Source organism: Clytia hemisphaerica, unplaced genomic scaffold, assembly GCF_902728285.1.
Source record: "Clytia hemisphaerica strain Z4C2 unplaced genomic scaffold, Clytia hemisphaerica genome assembly, whole genome shotgun sequence".
In the NCBI taxonomy this organism is placed as follows: Eukaryota; Metazoa; Cnidaria; class Hydrozoa; order Leptothecata; family Clytiidae; genus Clytia; species Clytia hemisphaerica.
This window is the reverse complement of record NW_027104291.1, coordinates 307561-326280: the sequence shown is the minus strand read 5'-3', so window position 1 is coordinate 326280 and position 18720 is coordinate 307561. Positions and strand designations below refer to the sequence as shown.

Sequence of the window (18720 nt, the reverse complement as noted above, 5' to 3'; positions counted from 1 at the left end):
ACTCTACTAACTTTGAATAGTGTCGTTCAACAGTCAACATGGAATCATTCGTAATCATATAATTATAAAAGAGAAAAACAGATCTTTGCTGATAAAAATGATACTTTTACAAAGTATCATTGATCAAAAAACAATTTTGAAATTTTTTAAGCCAAGGTGGCTTAAAAAATCTTGGTGTTGCAATTGAAGCTCCCTGTGAGAGCAATTATATTGAAATTTTAGCGTTAATCTCACCATTTATTAAATACCCCAAAATGATTCAAGCATGGACATAAATCCAGTAAGTGCCTTTCTGAAACCCCAAAGAAAAACTTCAAAAAGTAGTATCGTTTATTCTGCTAACACTAATATGAAGAATTAAAATATTCCCTATTTTATAAAAATTTGTTTCCACATAACATGCAACCTTTAAAAGCGTGAGGAGGTTGCGTTGGAGTTTACCAGGAAGAAATGACGTCAAAATGTCTGAAGTCATTGCATTAACATTTCATAATACAAAGAGTTTTGACGTCATTTCTGTGTAACATCATTACTGGACCATTCAAAAGTCGACCGCGCCATTAAGGGTTTATAGGTGTATGATTGTGAAACAAATTAAAACCAACGTCACCAACTTGCAGCCATCGGTTGGGGGTTTTGTAAATAAGACATCACTACAGCAGATACAGATAATCTTGAAAAGCAAAGAGAAAGATAATGTCAAAAAATCTGGATGAAAAAATAACGAATGTTTGGCATTTTCAAATTGAATCTAAGTATATAAAAAAATTGTTTCTTAGAAGTTTAACTCAAGGTTTTTCAGTAGGTGTGTGAATCCTTCCTCCTTCTATTCACAAAATGAGCCTAACAAAAGAAAATTTCGAATTTCCATTTAACATTTCCAAAGTAGTCTTTTTAGCTCTTGCCACATTCTACGTTGACAACAACAACAAGAATTTTTCTGACTTAAATATGTTGTTTTTTATGAAAATAGTGTACTTTGGATGAGGGTGAAATGTATTCGTACTTTTTTAGACTTCAAGATTTTTTTACAAACATGAGAGTTCTGGACTTTTGAATGAACATTTTGGAGCTAAATTTACATTTCTGCCTCAAAGTTTAAATTCAAGTATAACAAAGGAAGCAGTTTTTCCTGTTAACACAACCAAATACAAAATGACTGTATTATCAAACTCTGTGAAACTCACCTTAGAGGGTATTCTTAGGGTATTCTAACAATTTGGCCAATTTTCAGCCTAATATTCTTATAGAGATATTCTTATAAAAAAAGCGTGTAATCCATTTGTAACACCTTTTTTTTCAAAGGCCTGTAAGAAAAAAATCTGGAGAAATCTAAATAAAAAGACAATTTCTTACAAGAAACTGCTGAACATCTGCCTTGCATCTTCTGAAGCTCTTGAATTAGCAAAACTGATAAATGAACAATAAACAGCAGCCCAAGCAGCCCATTTCATCTACAAAATACAAAATAAGATTGTAATCGAAGGTTATTAAATTTTCATCTCTGATTTTATCAAATCAGCTTTTGTCAAAACGTTTTAAAAGAGGGAACCATCGGCAGGCAGCTAATAAAAGACATTCCAAACTAAATGTCAAAGAAAGTTTGGGACACAAACTTATTTCTAATGATTTTCTGTCGAGTCTCTAATAATGTCTCTGGCAACCATCTGGTTCATATAGATTACATTAAAGGAAGAAATTTTGGGCGGGAACTTAATTTGGTGAATTTGGCGGATATGGTCAAAAAGATTTTCCGTCATCTGCCAAATATAATTCCTGCCAAATTTAAATTGCTCTATTCATTCCCCTCAATGTGTGCTAGCTATTTCTGGCTTTAAAACAGGTTTTTCCTTTTTTAATGGCTTTTTTTTGGACAAAAATGTCCTTCATCTGCCAAATTAAATTCCCACCAAATTAAAATTTTCAAGTTAAAACCGCCAAATTAAATTCCCTCTGAAAAAACTTTTTCAGCCATCTGTCAAATTAAATTCCTGCCAAAATTTCTTCCTTTAATGTACCTCCAATTTTTGCTGAAAATCTCAATGTTGTATACCTTTCAATAAAAATCTACTACCTTTGCTCCAAAACTAATCTTCTCCCTCCTAAATCAGGGATGAAGACATAATGTCCTTTTTGCTGTAACTCTATCAAGCACAGGCCTTTTTAGAAATTAAAGTCTGGGCAAGACAAAACATTCCAATCCACATAAAAGTTTTTAAAATTGTTGAACAGTCTTGAAAACCTACTGTATAGATCTTTTGATATGTCAGCCAGCAATAAAAGTTTTTTCCAAATTGAAGAGAATTCATCCGCAGATTTATGATTTAAGCAGAAAATAAGTGCATGATTAAGTACATTTCCCAGACTGCCTATCTACAGCTTGCACAACTAAAATAGATACAGAGAAACACTCTCACTCCAAACTTCCCGCACAGACATTTTTTGGGCATTTTTTTAATATATAATTTCAGTCCAACTTTCTGTATAATTTTGAGCTTGATATTTTGTAAAAAAATTGCTGTATGGAACAAAAGAAAATAGTCAAAAATCAAAGAAATTTACCGCTAACTTAAATTGCAATTGATAGCAAGTAAATCGAGTAAATATAACTAAATATAACTGGTGGCTTTCATTAGCTAAATGGTACCATTTTTCAACTTTCCACGACTTGCCTTCTTCGAAAATGAAGAAGAAGAAATTTGCAGCATTACACAGTGGAGTGCGAAACCTCTCACCTGTGTGGCAAATAACATACTTGTAATTTGTTGATCACATTAAGGCGGTTTCCCTCTATAATTTTCCAATAGGCATTGGCTATTTTGAAGGAAGAAAGTTTGAAGAAAAAAATAAGAAAGGGCGCACTAGCAGTGAAATTTCATTTGTCATGGTCTCTTTTGCAGAAATGTTGGCTCATTTGTGTTGTTAAATGATGAGTTTATATGGACACAACTAGCCATATTGTATAAGGGTTGCGAAACGATCCAAGTTACTAGCAAAATAAGAGACACTCTGACAAAACCCTAAAAGAAACAGGAGGGTCGTAAACCTTATAATACCCCAAACTCACCACACAAACCACGGCGGCACGACACCAACGCCCTGCACAACACACTTTCTTTCTTTCTAGTTCTTCTAATGTAAATGGTGCCTTAGAAAAATCAAACAATATTTGTAGAATTGAACGTTCGAACATTTTTATTCCAATCGTCTGTCAAAATCAAAAGTAAACAAAAGCCAAAATCTACAACGATGGCTTTTTGGTTCTTGGCCAGTTTTGATTTGTTTTCTTGAATTTGATTACCTCCGTACCTTCTTTATCATTAAATATCCACTTGGTTTTGCAAGGTAAGTTTAGTTCACTAAAAGAGCACTCCTCCCGCCTGCGCGACTTGCAAAAACCTCTCATTGATTGACCTTATTTAATACTTGATACTTGATGTTAAAAGTCAAGGAATGATGAAGATCCTTTCTGTCACCGTTCAAACTAATTATTTTTCTATTTAACAGCAAAATAAACATTTAAAACTGAAGAATCACTGTTTAGATGCGTGCCCGCGCGGCAATTTGATCAAGTCCGTGTTACGGTTTCCGGTATTTTTTTGCTGTTCACTACTGCTAGGGTACCATTTTAAAACGGCATTTTTTGCAGTCCTGGCTACCAAATCGAGAAAATTTCCATGGCAAGCCAAACCATTCAAGGTCATTTAGACAAAATCATCGGTTTGAAGATGTTATTTATATAGCAAATTTTTGCTTGGGATAGAAGTTAAAGGTACGTGCACACAATGTAGCAAAACTGCTTCGCTCATAAATTTGCTTCGCAAAAATACGAGTGTGTGTCCAGCTGAATTTCTCAAAGTTTCCTCAAAATGTTAATTTCATTAAAGAGTGCCAGAAAATCTTTCTATATATAACTGCTCTGTAGAAGTTTTGCGGTACATTCTTTTGCTTGTGAGACAACAAGTAAAACGATAAAGCGATTTCACAGCATTAATCTTTTATATGCATTTTTGGCAGGACACTAGTGTGGCTAATGGTAAAGGCTTCTTCGTTAGGGTTGGAGCTCGAAAAAAGCACTCTTTTGTGATTTTCTCTTAATACAGTCTGGTCTGTAGTTTGTACAATATAAATAGCCGTCAGAAACGCTCTTTCTGCATGAATCCGTGGCGCAGTGGATCAGGCATTGGGTTTCAAAACATCTAAACTTTGCATTTAGTGGGTTCGAATCCCACCGGTGGCGATCTGTCGGTAAGTCATTCAGTAAGTTAGAAAACATAGTAAATAACTCACACAGAACCAGAAAGTCAGAAAAACTACGAACAAGAGACTGGAAAGTACGAAATAAGTCCAGATCTGTCTTTCGTCTTTACGAAGAAGCCACGACCGTGGCTAATTGTCTGTAATCTTTGTGTAAACTTATGTTTGCTTTTTTCAAACTTAATCCAACCACAGCTTTTTTTCATTCCAGAAATTTTGCATATAATTTAAGATGGGGCGACCATAGAAAAATTGTTCTGTTCCCATTGCAGCAGTTGTTTAAAATATGCGAGGGCACAGGCGGGCAGGCAGTTGGTCAGTGAAAGATTTCCCAGTTTTCGATTGACCTTGGTGGGTACGACTACGATGGAATGTATGTGTCTGTGGATTTCAAGTTAGCCTATTATTAAAGAATTTAATCAAACTTTTGTCGTTCGATTAAGTTCGACAAAGTTGATTAGTTCGGTAATCGAACTGTTCGATAGACCTTTTTTCAAAGAGGCCACCCTGTTGAATAATTATGTAGTCCAGCAGATAAACAATGATAAAACCATACATAATTATTACAATATGCATGATACAGTAATTATGCCTGTCTCTATCATTGTTTTTATGGCTGGACTACATAATTATTCAACAGGACATCCTCTTTGAAAAAAGGTCTATTTTAATCACGCCTGGTTTAAGATAGCGACTCCAGAAGTCATGCAACTTTCGTTGACGTCAAACCAAATGTTTCATTTTACCGTGAACTTTGAACCCTTGGAACTTTTCTTCTATGTATGCTAAAGCGTTCCGGTTTTTACTAAATGAAAGCCGCCGTGATCTTAGCTTTCCAGCGGTATATAACACTGTGGACACGGGCTAGACGGCAAATTGGTAAAATGCCGAACGTTTTGCAACATTTTAAAAATTGTTTGCTGACGGGAGAAAATAAATTAGCAACTATCGAAGAACAAATGTGTCTGGAAACGGAGGAAAATGTATTTGGAGGCTGAAACTTTGTATGTTTATCAGAAAAAGGGTGAGGAATTCAAAAATCACAATCGCTAATTCTAGTTCTTTCATTTTCATGCAGTTTTTTTTACTTTTTTGCTTCTTTAGCATGGGAATGTCCCAAAAAAAAGTTTTTATTTCTGCCGAAATGGATTTTCTTTTCATAAAATTGGGGTTTCTCCTTTCAGAAAAACTTATTCTTTACTCATAAGTTTTTGTTCCTCCATTTCCAGAGGCCCCTTGAAAATGGGTCCTACCACCTTTTTTGACTCATTTCAACCTTTTCCAAGCTATTTTCTTCAAAAGGAAAAATAAAACAATGCAATGTCTTCTTTTTCAAAAAAAGATATATCTTTCGTTATTTTGATAAATATACTAAATATTTTACAAATATTTTTATATAATAATATTTTAACACCATCAAAGAATTCTCCCTCCAAATTTGAGGTCTCTAGCTACACTAGAGAAAGAGATATGCAAAATTTAAGAAGCATGACTAGAAAATTTCTATATTTTCTTTTTTGACACATTTTTCGAATTTTTCCAAGCTATTTTCCTAACCTTTTTTTTGACATTTTTAGTCAAATTTTTGACATTAAAATTTGAATATCTTTACAACCACTAATCTTCTGGAGGCCTATGACCTCTCATTTTCTTTCTTTTTCAAAGCTCTACAAGATAGGATAGATTTTGAAAAAAAAATTAAAACTTGAAAAATCTTCTGGAGTTGCTATTTAAGATTGAAGACAAAAATTTGCGAAGAAAAATAAACCTTGAGCACAAAAAATGATGAGCACAAATAGGTAAACCAAACACTGTTACCTTCTTAAACAGTCAGGGACAGTCGCCTTATTAGGAGACGCCTCCTGATTAGGAGACCCGTCTCCTAATCAGGAGGTTCACGTCTCCTAATCAAGAGACGGGTGTAATTATCTCGTGAACGAGCAAACTGCGCATGATTTGATTGCTCCCAATGGAAAGAGCACAAAAAATTGATTCCATATGATGATTTTCAGAAAAATCCACCGGTGGAATCAATCACAATTCTAATAATCCATAAGAACCAATCAGAAGTAAGAATCTGTCTTCTGAACAAAAGCGTCTCAAAAAGAAAAATGGCGGACATGAAACAAATCAAGAGGGGCTTCCTTGTAGTGCTTTATATTAGGATTGTGATCGATTGCACCGAGAAATTTTGATAATTTTTTTAAAACTTTACCAATAGACAGGCAGCTGACGACATCCAAAATCTGGATGACTTTGGGACAAATGCCGAGCTGGTTTTTCTTATTCCTATATGTCTACTGATCCGAAAACACTTACTCGGCGTCCGAAAAAATATTTACCGGACGCGTCCGGTAATATTTTCTTAACTGATGACGTCACAAGAAAAACGAAAAATTGTTGACGCCAAACATAGGCATATTATACCGGGTAGTCCAAAAAAAGTGTCCATAAAATTCATTTTTTGACGTAGCGTGTTCTAATGTCTCTAATGACTTGAAATTTGGTACAGGCAATCTTTAGCATAACTCTGAGCACTTCTCAAAATTTCATTCTCAGAAAACAATATTTCGAAAAGTTAAAAGATTCTAAAAATTGGAGGTCAAAAGTGGGTTGTTCAAAAATTGACGTCAATTATTTTCAGAGAGCATTTTGCTTCATAATATTTCAAAACGATTGAAATAAATTCATTTATGAATTCATAAATTCACATTTTTTCTCAAAACTTTCCACAATAACATTAAGCATAATGTTCGTTTAATAAAGTCAAAAATTAATTGTAAACCAATTTGATACATCCACCATTATTTTCATTCACAGTACGAACTCGCGGTAGGAATTGTTTCAAAGCTTTTCGGATGATTTCATGATTGGAACCGATTTTTTTCCATGCTGATTTGATCTTTCTTTTCAATTGTTCTTCGTTTTCGAACGGGTTGTTTAAACGGCCCCTGTACACCTCCGCCTTGACTGCATCCCAGAAATAATAATCCAGTGGATTGCAGTCAGGTGACGAAGGTGGCCAGTCAGTCTTTTTTACGAAACGTTTTCGTAATCTTTCTTCCATGAATCCTTGCACCAAGTTACTACCGTGTGAAGGGGCACCATCTTGTAAGAAGATCCAGTTTTCATGAGGAAATAATTTCGCAACGGACGGTATGAGTTTTTTTTCAAGGTGTTTTTTGTATGTGACAGCGTTGACTTTCATACCATTTTCGTTAACAAAAAACGGTTGGGTGGCTCCATTCCATGTCAGACATGCTGAAACCATTACCTTTTTGGACTGCCGATTTGTTTGATGAAACAGATTTTCTTCTGGGACATCTTTTTTATCACCTTTGAAATAAACTCGATCGTTCTGCGGATTAAGCGGGACCTCAAGTGTAAAGTCCTTTTCATCCTGGAATGCACATTTCTCAATTAGCCGTGGATTCTTTTCGAAACGATCAGCAAGTCTGCCGGAACGTTCAGTTCGACGTTGGCGGGTAGTTTCACTCATTCTGGGCGTTTTCAAACGTTTAAATTGTTTATAACCTCTTCGCTTGACCAATCGTTTTACCGAGCTGCGACTGATACCAACCATTGGTGCAATTTCTTGAGGGCTTTTGTGCGTTCCCGGGCTCTCCTCTTGCGAGCAAATCAACATCTCAACGAGGACCCCGTTTTCTTCCGTAGTTGCAGTTACCGGTCGGCCAGAACCTGGTCTTCTTTCAAATGTTCCAGTTTCCTTTATTTTGTTGACTAGGCGCTGAACAGACCTAAGAACCCACTTCTTGGTTGGATGTTCTTTCCAGATCTTATAGGCTGTCCAGCCCTTTTCTTCAAAGTCGTTTTTGATTACTGCCTTGTCTTCACTGGAGAAAACCATGTTTCCACGAAGCGTTCAGTCTTGGTTTGATGGGACCAGCTTTTTCTGAAGTTCGTTACTTTGGGTATTGCAATGTAATGACTTCAAAAATTACTTTGAGGTCGTTGCATTGCAAAAGCGGAGAAAAAGATCGCCGCGGACAAAAAGAAAACAGGAGACGAAAACTAGTTTGATATGTTTTGACGTCAATTTTTGAACAACCCACTTTTGACCTCCAATTTTTAGAATCTTTTAACTTTTCGAAAAATTGTTTTCTGAGAATGAAATTTTGAGGGGTGCTCAGAGTTATGCTAAAGATTGCCTGTACCAAATTTCAAGTCAATAGACCCACAAAAACAAGCTACGTCAAAAAATGAATTTTATGGACACTTTTTTTGGACTACCCGGTATACCGATCGACGCGTATTTGAACGTAGATTAAGAAAAAGGTCAGGAACGATACCTAAAAACTGTTCTATCGAAAGTTATAAGCCATTGAAATATGTCACGTGACCTCTTGCTGAGGGATGTCGTTTTCTGCGAAAATCAATACAAATAAAAGTTTTGTGACCTTTTTAATGCGAAATAACTATCTACACTCAAGTTGGGTTAAAAACAATTCTAAAAAATAATGAGAAATACCATAAACTACTATGGGTTTAAAAGAAAACGGGAGGAAAAAGTAAAAATTGTAACTCGATCAAGAGTACTTTACTAGCACAGCTTTAGACTTTAAATCCGAAAATCCGACAATAGAAAAAGTACCCACCCATACATACAATATAAATCATTATATACATAATATATAGATAATCTAGAGTTTAAATTTCATCATGTCAACACTTTCAAAACATTTTCAAAGCGTTCGTTATCAACGTCAAAATCAACATCAGTGTCCGCGTCCACTTCTTCCTCCAACATGTCTTGGAGCTGATCCTCATTGAAGCCCTCCTCGTGTTCATCGCCTTCGTCTTGATCAATGTGGTCTTCGTTTGCGGCATTTGTGCACCCTTTACATCTGCAAAACTCTGTACAACTAATCCCGTGGGCTCTGCAAGAGCAGGAACGGGTCGTACACCCTTTCTTACAGCCACACGAAATTTGTTCCAAGATTTGTGGAGGTGCTGGGGGGAGAAGCATCCACTTGATACTAAGTGTGTCACCGTTTCTCGACCAACCATAACCATCAGGGTCTGGAATATTGGGATTGTTCTCCAAGGATCGTTTGATGACGGCAGTGACGTAGGAGACGCGTTTGCAGTGTTGAAGTAGTGCGTCTCGTGTAGGTGGTAATTTTTGAGGCTCGGTGCTACCATTTTTGGCGGAAAAGAATTTTGTGTATCTCGCCTCGTTGACGTTTGTACATCCTTTTGCACCATACAACATGCAGACAAACTCCTCGATGACGGGAAAGTACTTCGCATTAAAATCAAAGCTCTCACCGATTCGTTTGAATGCTTTCCGAAATTTCTTTGAGTCTTTGATCAGTTTCATGGCTTTGACCTTCCCAATACCATGGAAAGCGCTGGTATAGTCATTGCCAGTGAAAGCATGGAGTGCTGGCAACACTTTACAACAACCTTCTCCAAGATGCTTGGCAATGGCCGTGATATCAAGGGTTCGGAGATTCTCACCCGAACCAGTCTCGACGTACAACTTTGTTCCATTGAAATGGGATTGGAAATAGATGGCATAAATCGATATGTCACTGTCGACGGTCTTGATGCAAACTTTCTCGGCTAGATGTTGACGAGCAGCATGTTTTCCACACAGGAACACTTTAGTGTCGGCTTCTTCTTGATCCGTCGATAGGTTGAGTTCTTCTTCACAGAGTACCTGAACAATAGAGACAAGAAAAATCATTAGCTATAATCTACTAAATATTAATTCTTTGTCACAAACTTTGTACTAAAGTGCTATAAGAATAGTAAGTATATCACAAACCTGGCCGTTAGATGAAGTCAGCTTGAAGAATTTTGATCCCAAGTTGAAGTAGATGGTCCGACCTTCAATGATGTTTGAGTGATGATTAATCCAATCTTTCAAAATAAAATCACACAGCTCCAACTTGTTGGATGAATCTGCCAAAAACTTGCTCCATTGTTTTGGACACAAACGATGTTTTCCTACTTCCATTTTGATTGTACCGTTGTTCTGTCTTCTCTGTCTTTCGAAAGACTTCACCGAACCTTCTTTATACTGGTCTGTCACAAAATATACAATAGAGCTGACTGCTATCCTCTCGAGAATTGATTTGGATACATCACCAAACGTTTCAACTTTCTTCGGGTCAACTTGTTGGAGAAGGACCATTCCATCAAAGATATAGGGGATGTCGTTCGGAAGGGTATACGTCACTGGACCAGAACATTCAGATTCGATCGCAGCTTAAAGGTAAAGCAAAAAAGAAATTGATTACACATTCTCTAAAACAGCTGAAAATAGGGGAGGAGACAAAACAAGAAAATAATCACTCCTTAATTAAAATTATATTTCTTATTTGACATTGACATAAATAAGTCAGAAAACTCAAAACAAAAATAGCAAGGCTATCATTCTACTTACTCATCAGCTTGGATTTCATTGTTTTCACCATTGTACCATCAGGAAGACCAAGAGCCCATGGAATTGGACTGAGGGAATACTGGAGCACCTGACGTAGGGATATTCCTGACTCACATTTAGCGATGACGAGAAGCCGACCAAACATCGACCTTTCAGCAGCAAGTGTCACTAATTTATCATTAATCTTCATCGTTGTCTTCGTTGTCATGTAGGAAAACGTTTTGAGCTTCAGTTTGGTGATCGGATCGTAGAACAATTTCTGTGACGTTTCAATACGATCACGAATGAAACTTTTCATCGCAGTCTCACCCTTTCCAACAGCCTTAATCAAATCATTTTCAACCAAAGGAGATGCTTTGTGCCCAGAAGATACATTGATGAGGGCGTCCCGCTTTTGAAAAGGGGAACCCCAGCAATTCAAAACCTCGTAGGCTTTTTCAACGGTACAGTTATTGAACGTGTGGCGAGATTTTCCTAAATCTTTAGGGATTGTTGGTTTCTTCGTTTTACCAAAAGAATTTTCAATGTCGTTAATACATTTCGAAGCAATGTGGCTAGTCAATACCCAACGTTCAATCGTTCCAGGAGAAGTGCTATATCCTTTGATACCACCATGACACTTCTGATCCCTGTTGATTGTTTGTTCAATCGCTTGATCAGATGGAACCTTGTTAAACTTTCCGCAAGTTCTTTGGACAGCAAAATTCCCGTTTCTAAAAAAGAGCGTAACTTAAGTTTAAGATTTCCGAGAAAGATTTTTTGAACAGCAATTAAGGGATGAATCAAAAAGTATGTGATGACAAGACAAATATGAAGACCGAAAAAGTGAAATAATGATTAATTGGCCTTACTTGAATTCTTCGTAGATATTTGGATGCGAAGTAGGAAGTTGAACCATGTCTGACCAGTAATACGTAAAGAAGCGTGAATAATTAGGGCGATCGTACGCGAAAAACCACGGAATCATCTTTTTCGTCGTCTCTAAATGTAAGTTCCAATCGCCAAGCTTGATGGACCGTTGAAAGTTGAAGAGAATGTCCATCATCTCAATGAATGAATACCAAAACGTTGATGTTGGACCGCGTTCGTTTTTCAAAACCTTTTCGTGTAGCTCGATAAGTTCAATGAACTCAGTATCGTCAAATACGGCGGAAAGCGCTTCCAGAGTTGGCTTAAATTGAACAATAATTCAAAAAACTTACAACTACTCTTAACACCCCTGTCTCTTTGTCTCCTAAACCGCAGAGCAACCAGAATGGTAAAGACTTCAAATTATGCTTTTATGCTTATTCCGAAGATGAAAATCATTGCTAAAAACACGTCTGATTAAATTCAAAAAGTACCTTTTCTTTACACAACTCAAAGTCTGATGAAGAAATCACTCGTTCAAGGATGTTTTCGCTGGCCTTGCCTCTTTCACGGATCCATTCTTTGAAATTTTCCACCTTGAAGCGTGACAAAGCGTCGTACACGTTCTCTAACACCCTTGTTGCATAGTTATATTGCTTGCCGTTGAGAACACCTTCCAACGATCCGCTCCCTGATTGAATAGGAAAAATATACATAAATCGAAAAACAGATAGAAGTTACTTACAAATTTTAGATGCTAAAATAACTCTTGATTACAGATAAGGTCCATTTAGAATTAAGCTGTTCGCTCGAGTTATGGATACATGACATGTAACGATCTTATTAGCATTATTCAAAACTTTATTTTATTCTCTCACCAATCAAGTCTCCTTCGATAATCCAATCTCTCAAACCAGCGTCTGCAAACCTCTTCCCAATAACAGCAATAAAAATGCATTGTGCATGGAAGGCACCCATTCGAAGAACGATGAAGTCTTTTAGCTCCTTGTAGACTGGATTCATCAAAATCTAAAAAATAAGGACAAATCGATTTGATTGACTTGGACCCAGTAGATTCTTGATGAGATAAAATTACATACCAAAAAAAACTTGAACATGGGATATGACTCGATTAAATAATGAGGAATCTGCCAATGGCGAACCCACCTCACAAGCCTTGGCATAAATAGCCTGATCCAAGACAACATCAGTTTCTGCTAACCCGAGTTTTTCAGCTTTTATTTTTGATTGGGTTAACAGCTCCAAGACAGCATCCATCTTGGTTGGTGATTTATTTATTGCTGGTAAGTAGCAAATATTGTGAACTTGGTCGTTAGGCTCTGGTGTTATGAGGTAGTTAAATCCTTTCCATCCTGGCACAAGATTGGAATGAGCCCGTAAGAATGCCCAAAAGAAATTCAGCAGCTCGCAAGCACGAAACAAGTCACTTTCATTCTCTTTAGGTAGTTTCTTGTTCTCTGGCCCATCTCTCTTCTTTGTTGAATTGTATTTTAGGAGCGGGTTTTCCACAGCTTCGAAAGAACGTTTTCGGTTTGTATTTAGGCGTTGACTTATCCTTCTCGTTTGATTGTTAGATTCATGTTTTAGTTGGATAGCGATACCGTTGGTAACGTGCATTGATACACCTAAATTAAGAAATTCTTAAATCAATAAATGTTTAACTATGATTAACAGGCCCAATTTGGTGAGCTTCTCCCTAAGCTGAAAAAGGAAAGAAATTATCACACACACTTAAAGAATCAAACTGAAAATTTAAGCTTCAATGCTGGTCAACTTGTTCTTTTATGAAGTCCTTTAGCTTGACTCGAAGTTAACGCATGACTGTGTAAATTGATTGGCAAACCATTTCAGTAAAGTATAGAAACACTAAAATGAAAAAGCGACCTATAATAAACAAACCTTTGATCGATTCCGGATTGATATCATTGTTGTCCCAGACGAACGTAACGAATATAGATGGTAGAATTAGTGATGGACAAAAACTTCGGATTGATTCGTTGTACATTGCATCCATTGCGAGAATAGTTTCAAGGTAGTTAACATCGTCATAAGAAATGCAATGGCCGAACTTATTCATCCAACCGACCAGTGTTTTCGAGCCCGTTTTCCTTTTGATACAAAATCCCAGTTTTGTTTGTTTCGAGCACCGAAAACGACCAGCTCTACTGTTATAAATCACGTCCTCGCAAAGTGATGAAATAATGGCTTTCTTACGTTCGCTTAGTCTTGAGATAGGAGTTGCCGTGAGCACAGTCGTCATGAATAGTTCTAACTCGGCAGGGATATGTGTTTTGGATGAAATGAGTTCGTCTTCATTCGGTGGCCAACTTGTGTATGTATCAGGGAGATTTTTAATGTTTTTCTTGATTAATTTCCCACGTTTTTAATTTGTGTTTGTAAGGAAGGTGCTTTTTGCTCCTTAGCCTGTTCAATCTTTTTAAACAGGATCTCAATGATTTCACCCTTTTCAATTTCTTCATTGAAGAGGAAAGCCTCTCCATACTTAGGTGACCACATCGAAACTTTACCACAGAAATGTGCAATGACTTTGTCCGTCAAAGTTCGTTTGTGCAACTTTTTGCCCTTACGAGGGAGAGCATTTTCGTAAACTTCTACCAATCGGTCAAGGGTAACTAACTCTCTCTCATCTAAGACTGTTGATTGAACGTAGTTGATAACAGCGAGTAAAGATTCCTCGTTTTCAGGACTTTTTGGAGCTTCAACTATTGGCCGTGTGAAAGATTGATAGCAAGTTCTATGGTAATGAATTTCCTGTGGGACAATCGAATTCCAATTCAAACCACTCATATATGCGCGAAGATTGGGATTAGAATCACATGCTAAAGCATATCTCTGAAGTGTCTCGGCAGCTTGTCGCGTGGTACATTTCGTAACTGGCTCATAGCCTCCACCTTTCATACATTTCTTTTTGTAGCAGATACAACATTCCACGTCAGCCAATACCCGTCCTAAAAATTTGAATGCAAATAATCTGGTTCGAAAATGTTGACTAGAAGAAAATAAGGGTAGCATCAAAACGATTTTTCCCTTTCGCCTTATAAAAAAGTACTTAATAGGAGTAAACTCCGTGCCGTTACTCGGAAAGGTAAGCTTGAAAATGATTTAAGTGCTTACCACAACGATCTCGCTTCCGGTTTGATCTGCGTAACGGATTCGAATCATCATCATCATCATCGTCATTCGAAGTGGTTTCCTCCTCTGCGTACCTCTTTTGAATGCGTTTGAGAGTGGTCGAATGGGTATAAATGCCGTAGCATTCGTTATGGAATTGCAATTCATTAGAAATCTCAAGATTCAGATCACGAACCAGATGGATGACTTTGTCGTCTTTGCGTATTTCACTGATAAAAATGAGCAAGAAGCGAGTAGAAGGAAAAGATAACTCCGTAGGTTTAGTATTTCGGACATAATAAGATCATAAAATTATTGATAAGATAAGTAAGCTATGGCTCCATAAATAAACCCGTAAATAAAGCACATCCACTCCTTCTTATGTGCGCCTATAAATCAAACTGTAAACTCGAGCGTCATGTGCTGCTCGAAAATCTTTGACTAATGTTTCTTTCTTGCGCGGATACGGGCTAGAGCTTGCTCTGTTGTAAATCCGTAGCATTTTTTTTTACCACGGACCCAGGCTAGTGGAGGATTTGTTGCACTCTCACCCAAAAAAGTACGTAAGAAGTTTAAAAAGTAGAAAAATAAAACTACTATAATGTCAAAAATCAAACAACCAGCTTTTAATGAATTAAGGAAGAGGTTCACTCACCTTGCATTTTTTACTTTATCCAAAGCATTTTGCGAGAACTTTCTCAACTTCAAATTTTGGGCACTTGCTCCAGAGTTAGCGTGGTGTAAGATACATCTCGATACAAGCTCCTGTGTTTTCTTACTTCTTCTCTTAGGAGTCAAAACCAATCTTTTATTTTTCTTCTTGGTCGAAGGAGGGGATGAAGGCAGTTCCATTACAGAAAAAAAACCAAAAACAAAAACACCATCTTCTTTTTCTCTCCGAAATTTTTTTTTCTAAGACGCACATTTTTACTTTTTCCCGCGTTAAAATAATTAGAAATGTAAATAGAAACAATTCAGGGGGTTCATGTTGCTTTTCTTTTTAACTACTTTTCCTAATGTAACACTAGTTTGATAACAATAAGCTAAATGAGTTATTTCAAAGTAAATAAGAAAAAGAGTTGATAAAGTAGATTGAGTTTAATAATTTGTTTATCAACATTTTAATGGGATTTATAAAAACTTACAAACCCCCGTCATTGTTGTATGTTTTGAAATCGAACGATTGAGAAAAAGAGAGAAACAGAGAAGAGAAGTGTAAAAGATGGCGGATTTTGAGTGAGAGATGAATCGTATTTTTTATGATTTGTTTTGTGAATATCATTGACCTTAAATGATTTCAAGAACGCCGAGTAAGTGCGTTTGTATCAAAAATGTATTTGTAACATGAATATCTACTTTATGAATTGTCCCTTAATTTTTCACTGTTTCACTTTTTTTGATGCAATTAGCTGCCTGTCTACAATTCGAGGCTGCTCTTTCCATTAAAACTAGTTTCAAAATGCGCAGAAAAGCCTAAAGCCCTTAAAATTGAGATCAAAGTTTTATGTCTCCTAATTAGGAGACGGGTCTCCTAATCAAGCGACCCCAAGCGACCTACATGTCTCCTAATCAGGAGACGTCTCCTAATCAGGAGGCGTCTCCTAATAAGGCGACTGTCCCTGACTGTTAAAAGGTCTCCAAACGATACGAAAATCTCGTGTTCGCAAGCGAAAGGTTTTGTACACTACATACCGTAGGATTGCTAAACTTCCCTATTCCCAGCGAAACGTTCCGATTGCTAGTGTACAACGGAAAAGGACCAAAACGCAACAAAAGTAGATTTAACACCGATTTTAGCTTTAAACACAAAAAGAAAAAAAAGAAAAAAAGAAAATTTTAGCTAGACTATATTCAAAAAGTGTTAGGTATAAAAAAGTAATTGAGTGCTTACCCTCATCATTAAACCACACATACTGAAAATCATACCCATCAGGTTAAGGTAGTCAGCTGTTGGGTCATCTCCTGGCTTATTTGCAGAAGGTTTGTATCTATAAATTCTGTTGGAACGACGAGGATCTTCCCTTCCCGACGACATTTTGATTTTTTTTGTTTAAAAATGTCCATATGGATAGAGCTTTAGTATGTATTTATGACATATAGACAGGGTCTTATTTAAGAAGTGCCGCCCCAGGTTGGTGCCGCCCAAACTTCGCCCTAAGCAAAAGGCAAATGGGCTGCTGAGTGACCCTGTTGATATTGATTCCATGTCAAAGAGGGAGCGTAAGCTCTATTTTCAGTCCATGAAAGAACGAAGAAAAAACGAGGGTTTAAAAGTGAAGTCACTGGGTACTAGTGCCCCTAAGAGGTACCCTGGGGAAATTCGAACTGTGATACTGATTCTCACGGTACCTAATAGGGCCTTTAGCCATTAAATTGTGACCTCGATTCCAACCTCGCCAGGAAATCATTAGCCCTCGCTGGCTCCAACCCTGACCTAACACTAGCAATAGTAATGACCCAATACCTATACCCCTTGAGAAAAGTAACGACAAAGAACGAGAAAAAACGACAATTAACTGACAATTCAGAATGAAGTATTATCATAATCGATAAGTTGGATTTTTCAGGGATATATTCAAATCTCGTCCCCATGTATTCCAGACTTCTCTTTCCTCTTCATTAACATAAAGTTAGTACGGGTTATGACAGGAGAAAAGGGACCGCCCACATAGTACGTACGTACTAAAAATGTCGAAAATCGAGTACCCCTTTGGAATCGTTTGGTTCGGACCTTTATTTCAAACATGAAACTCAATGTTTGTCAAGAAACTTTTTCTTTTTATTGTTGTGTATAAGAAGCGTAAAAGTCGACAAAAAAAACAAGCAAAAAAGGGCTATGAAAAAAGTTTTCTCTGCGTACGTACAATTTCACCCCTCCCCCACTATGTGGACGGCCTTAAACTCTAGATTCTATGTGACAGAGAATAATTTTAAATCAAACGTCCTAATCCTTTAAATGATAACAGGAAACAAAAACTTTTTTACTTCTAGGTGATATTATTACCTTATTACGACACTAAATAATTGTTTCATATAAAAAAACACTACAAAAATTATCGATAGATACCTGAATTGCAAAATTAGTCACAAAAGAATCGTATGATCAAATCAATAAAATTCAATTAAAGCTCACCAAATTCCCCTAAAGTGCCTGAAGAACAGTCCCAGCTGGCAGTCAACGTTGTTTTAACGTTTATTCAATGTTCATAACGTCCAAATAACGTTAGCTGGACGTTGACACAGCGTTGTGTGCCAACTGGCCCTCGTCTTTAGAATCGATTTTGTGGTGCAAAAAAATAATATGTGCTAACTCAAAAATGACAACGATAAAAAAAAAAACACAAAACTAATTGACTAAAAAACCGTATATAATATATTCATGCTAGTAAAAAACTAAAGCTAAAAAAGATAACATTGACATAACCAGGGGGAGGAAATAAAGTGCCAAGTTAGCAATCAACTTTGTTTCAACGGCATTGTTAAATAGTATTGTTTTTTTTTTAATTTTAACCTCTTCTATTAGAATAAAAGAAAAGTAAATTAAAAATGAAATAGGTATGGAATATAATGCTGTCCGAAAACGAGCATTTCTGTTAGGACGGAAATTCTGGACATCAGTAAAAAAATTAGACCTTTTAACTCTTTACAAGAGATTTTCATTGAATATAAATGACACATAAAAAATGAGATATATGATAATGATATAGAAAACTTAACAAAACTAAACTAAACTGTAAATTATTCTTCCATGGATTTACAATCATTCGCTTAAAGCGCACGGGCGGGCGATCGTACAGGCGTACGGGCGGTGGAAGATTTAAACATTGATCTTGAGTGGGATTCCTCTGTTGATGACGTGAGGAATTTGTTTCGGAACCATTTCGATACAATCTGTTAAACAAAGAAAAAATAATATTTTCCAAACAAAACATAATATCTTGATATCGAAAAGCTGTTTCCTATCTCTGGCTAATCGCAACAAAGATACCGAACTTACCTAAAACAATTCAAAAGTTCCCTAAACAATAGAGTGAAAAATTTTCCACTGA

General features: G+C 36.6%; 4 protein-coding genes across 4 annotated transcripts in view; all 4 read right to left on the bottom strand.

Annotated features, from left to right (window-relative positions):
• Nucleotides 1–315: 315 nt before the first annotated feature.
• On the bottom strand, nucleotides 316–16721 carry LOC136817126 (PAT complex subunit Asterix-like). Its single transcript, XM_067073461.1, has 3 exons — nucleotides 16563–16721; nucleotides 1357–1454; nucleotides 316–673 (listed from the first exon to the last, which is right to left on the bottom strand). Exons 1-3 carry the CDS (start codon nucleotides 16704–16706, stop codon nucleotides 607–609), a joined length of 309 nt encoding a protein of 102 aa, XP_066929562.1. The 5' UTR covers nucleotides 16707–16721; the 3' UTR covers nucleotides 316–606.
• LOC136817105 (uncharacterized) lies at nucleotides 8936–13799 on the bottom strand. Its single transcript, XM_067073443.1, has 8 exons — nucleotides 13439–13799; nucleotides 12686–13164; nucleotides 12397–12547; nucleotides 12013–12209; nucleotides 11521–11840; nucleotides 10670–11382; nucleotides 10049–10491; nucleotides 8936–9940 (listed from the first exon to the last, which is right to left on the bottom strand). Exons 1-8 carry the CDS (start codon nucleotides 13797–13799, stop codon nucleotides 8936–8938), a joined length of 3669 nt encoding a protein of 1222 aa, XP_066929544.1.
• LOC136817104 (uncharacterized) lies at nucleotides 13907–14841 on the bottom strand. Its single transcript, XM_067073441.1, has 2 exons — nucleotides 14675–14841; nucleotides 13907–14508 (listed from the first exon to the last, which is right to left on the bottom strand). Exon 2 carries the CDS (start codon nucleotides 14456–14458, stop codon nucleotides 13907–13909), a length of 552 nt encoding a protein of 183 aa, XP_066929542.1. The 5' UTR covers nucleotides 14459–14508; nucleotides 14675–14841.
• Nucleotides 16722–17645: 924 nt separating the features above from the next.
• Nucleotides 17646–18720, bottom strand: part of LOC136817124 (dihydropyrimidine dehydrogenase [NADP(+)]-like) — a 31142-nt gene continuing 30067 nt past the window's right edge. The window contains exon 22 of the mRNA XM_067073458.1: nucleotides 17646–18562. Coding sequence (XP_066929559.1) covers nucleotides 18489–18562 — 74 coding nt within the window. The 3' untranslated portion in view covers nucleotides 17646–18488. The remainder of the gene's footprint in view (nucleotides 18563–18720) is intronic.

Coding starts and splice junctions, on each gene's coding strand:
- LOC136817105 (XM_067073443.1), bottom strand. CDS start 13,799: ATGACGACTGTGCTCACGGCAACTCCTATCTCAAGACTAAGCGAACGT. Junction 13,165..13,438: donor CAATCCGGAATCGATCAAAG/GTTTGTTTATTA, acceptor TTCTTAATTTAG/GTGTATCAATGCACGTTACC. Junction 12,548..12,685: donor TTTATGCCAAGGCTTGTGAG/GTGGGTTCGCCA, acceptor CTTATTTTTTAG/ATTTTGATGAATCCAGTCTA.
- LOC136817104 (XM_067073441.1), bottom strand. CDS start 14,458: ATGAAAGGTGGAGGCTATGAGCCAGTTACGAAATGTACCACGCGACAA.
- LOC136817126 (XM_067073461.1), bottom strand. CDS start 16,706: ATGTCGTCGGGAAGGGAAGATCCTCGTCGTTCCAACAGAATTTATAGA. Junction 1,455..16,562: donor TGTGTGGTTTAATGATGAGG/GTAAGCACTCAA, acceptor TGTATTTTGTAG/ATGAAATGGGCTGCTTGGGC. Junction 674..1,356: donor CAGATGTTCAGCAGTTTCTT/GTAAGAAATTGT, acceptor TTGCTTTTCAAG/ATTATCTGTATCTGCTGTAG.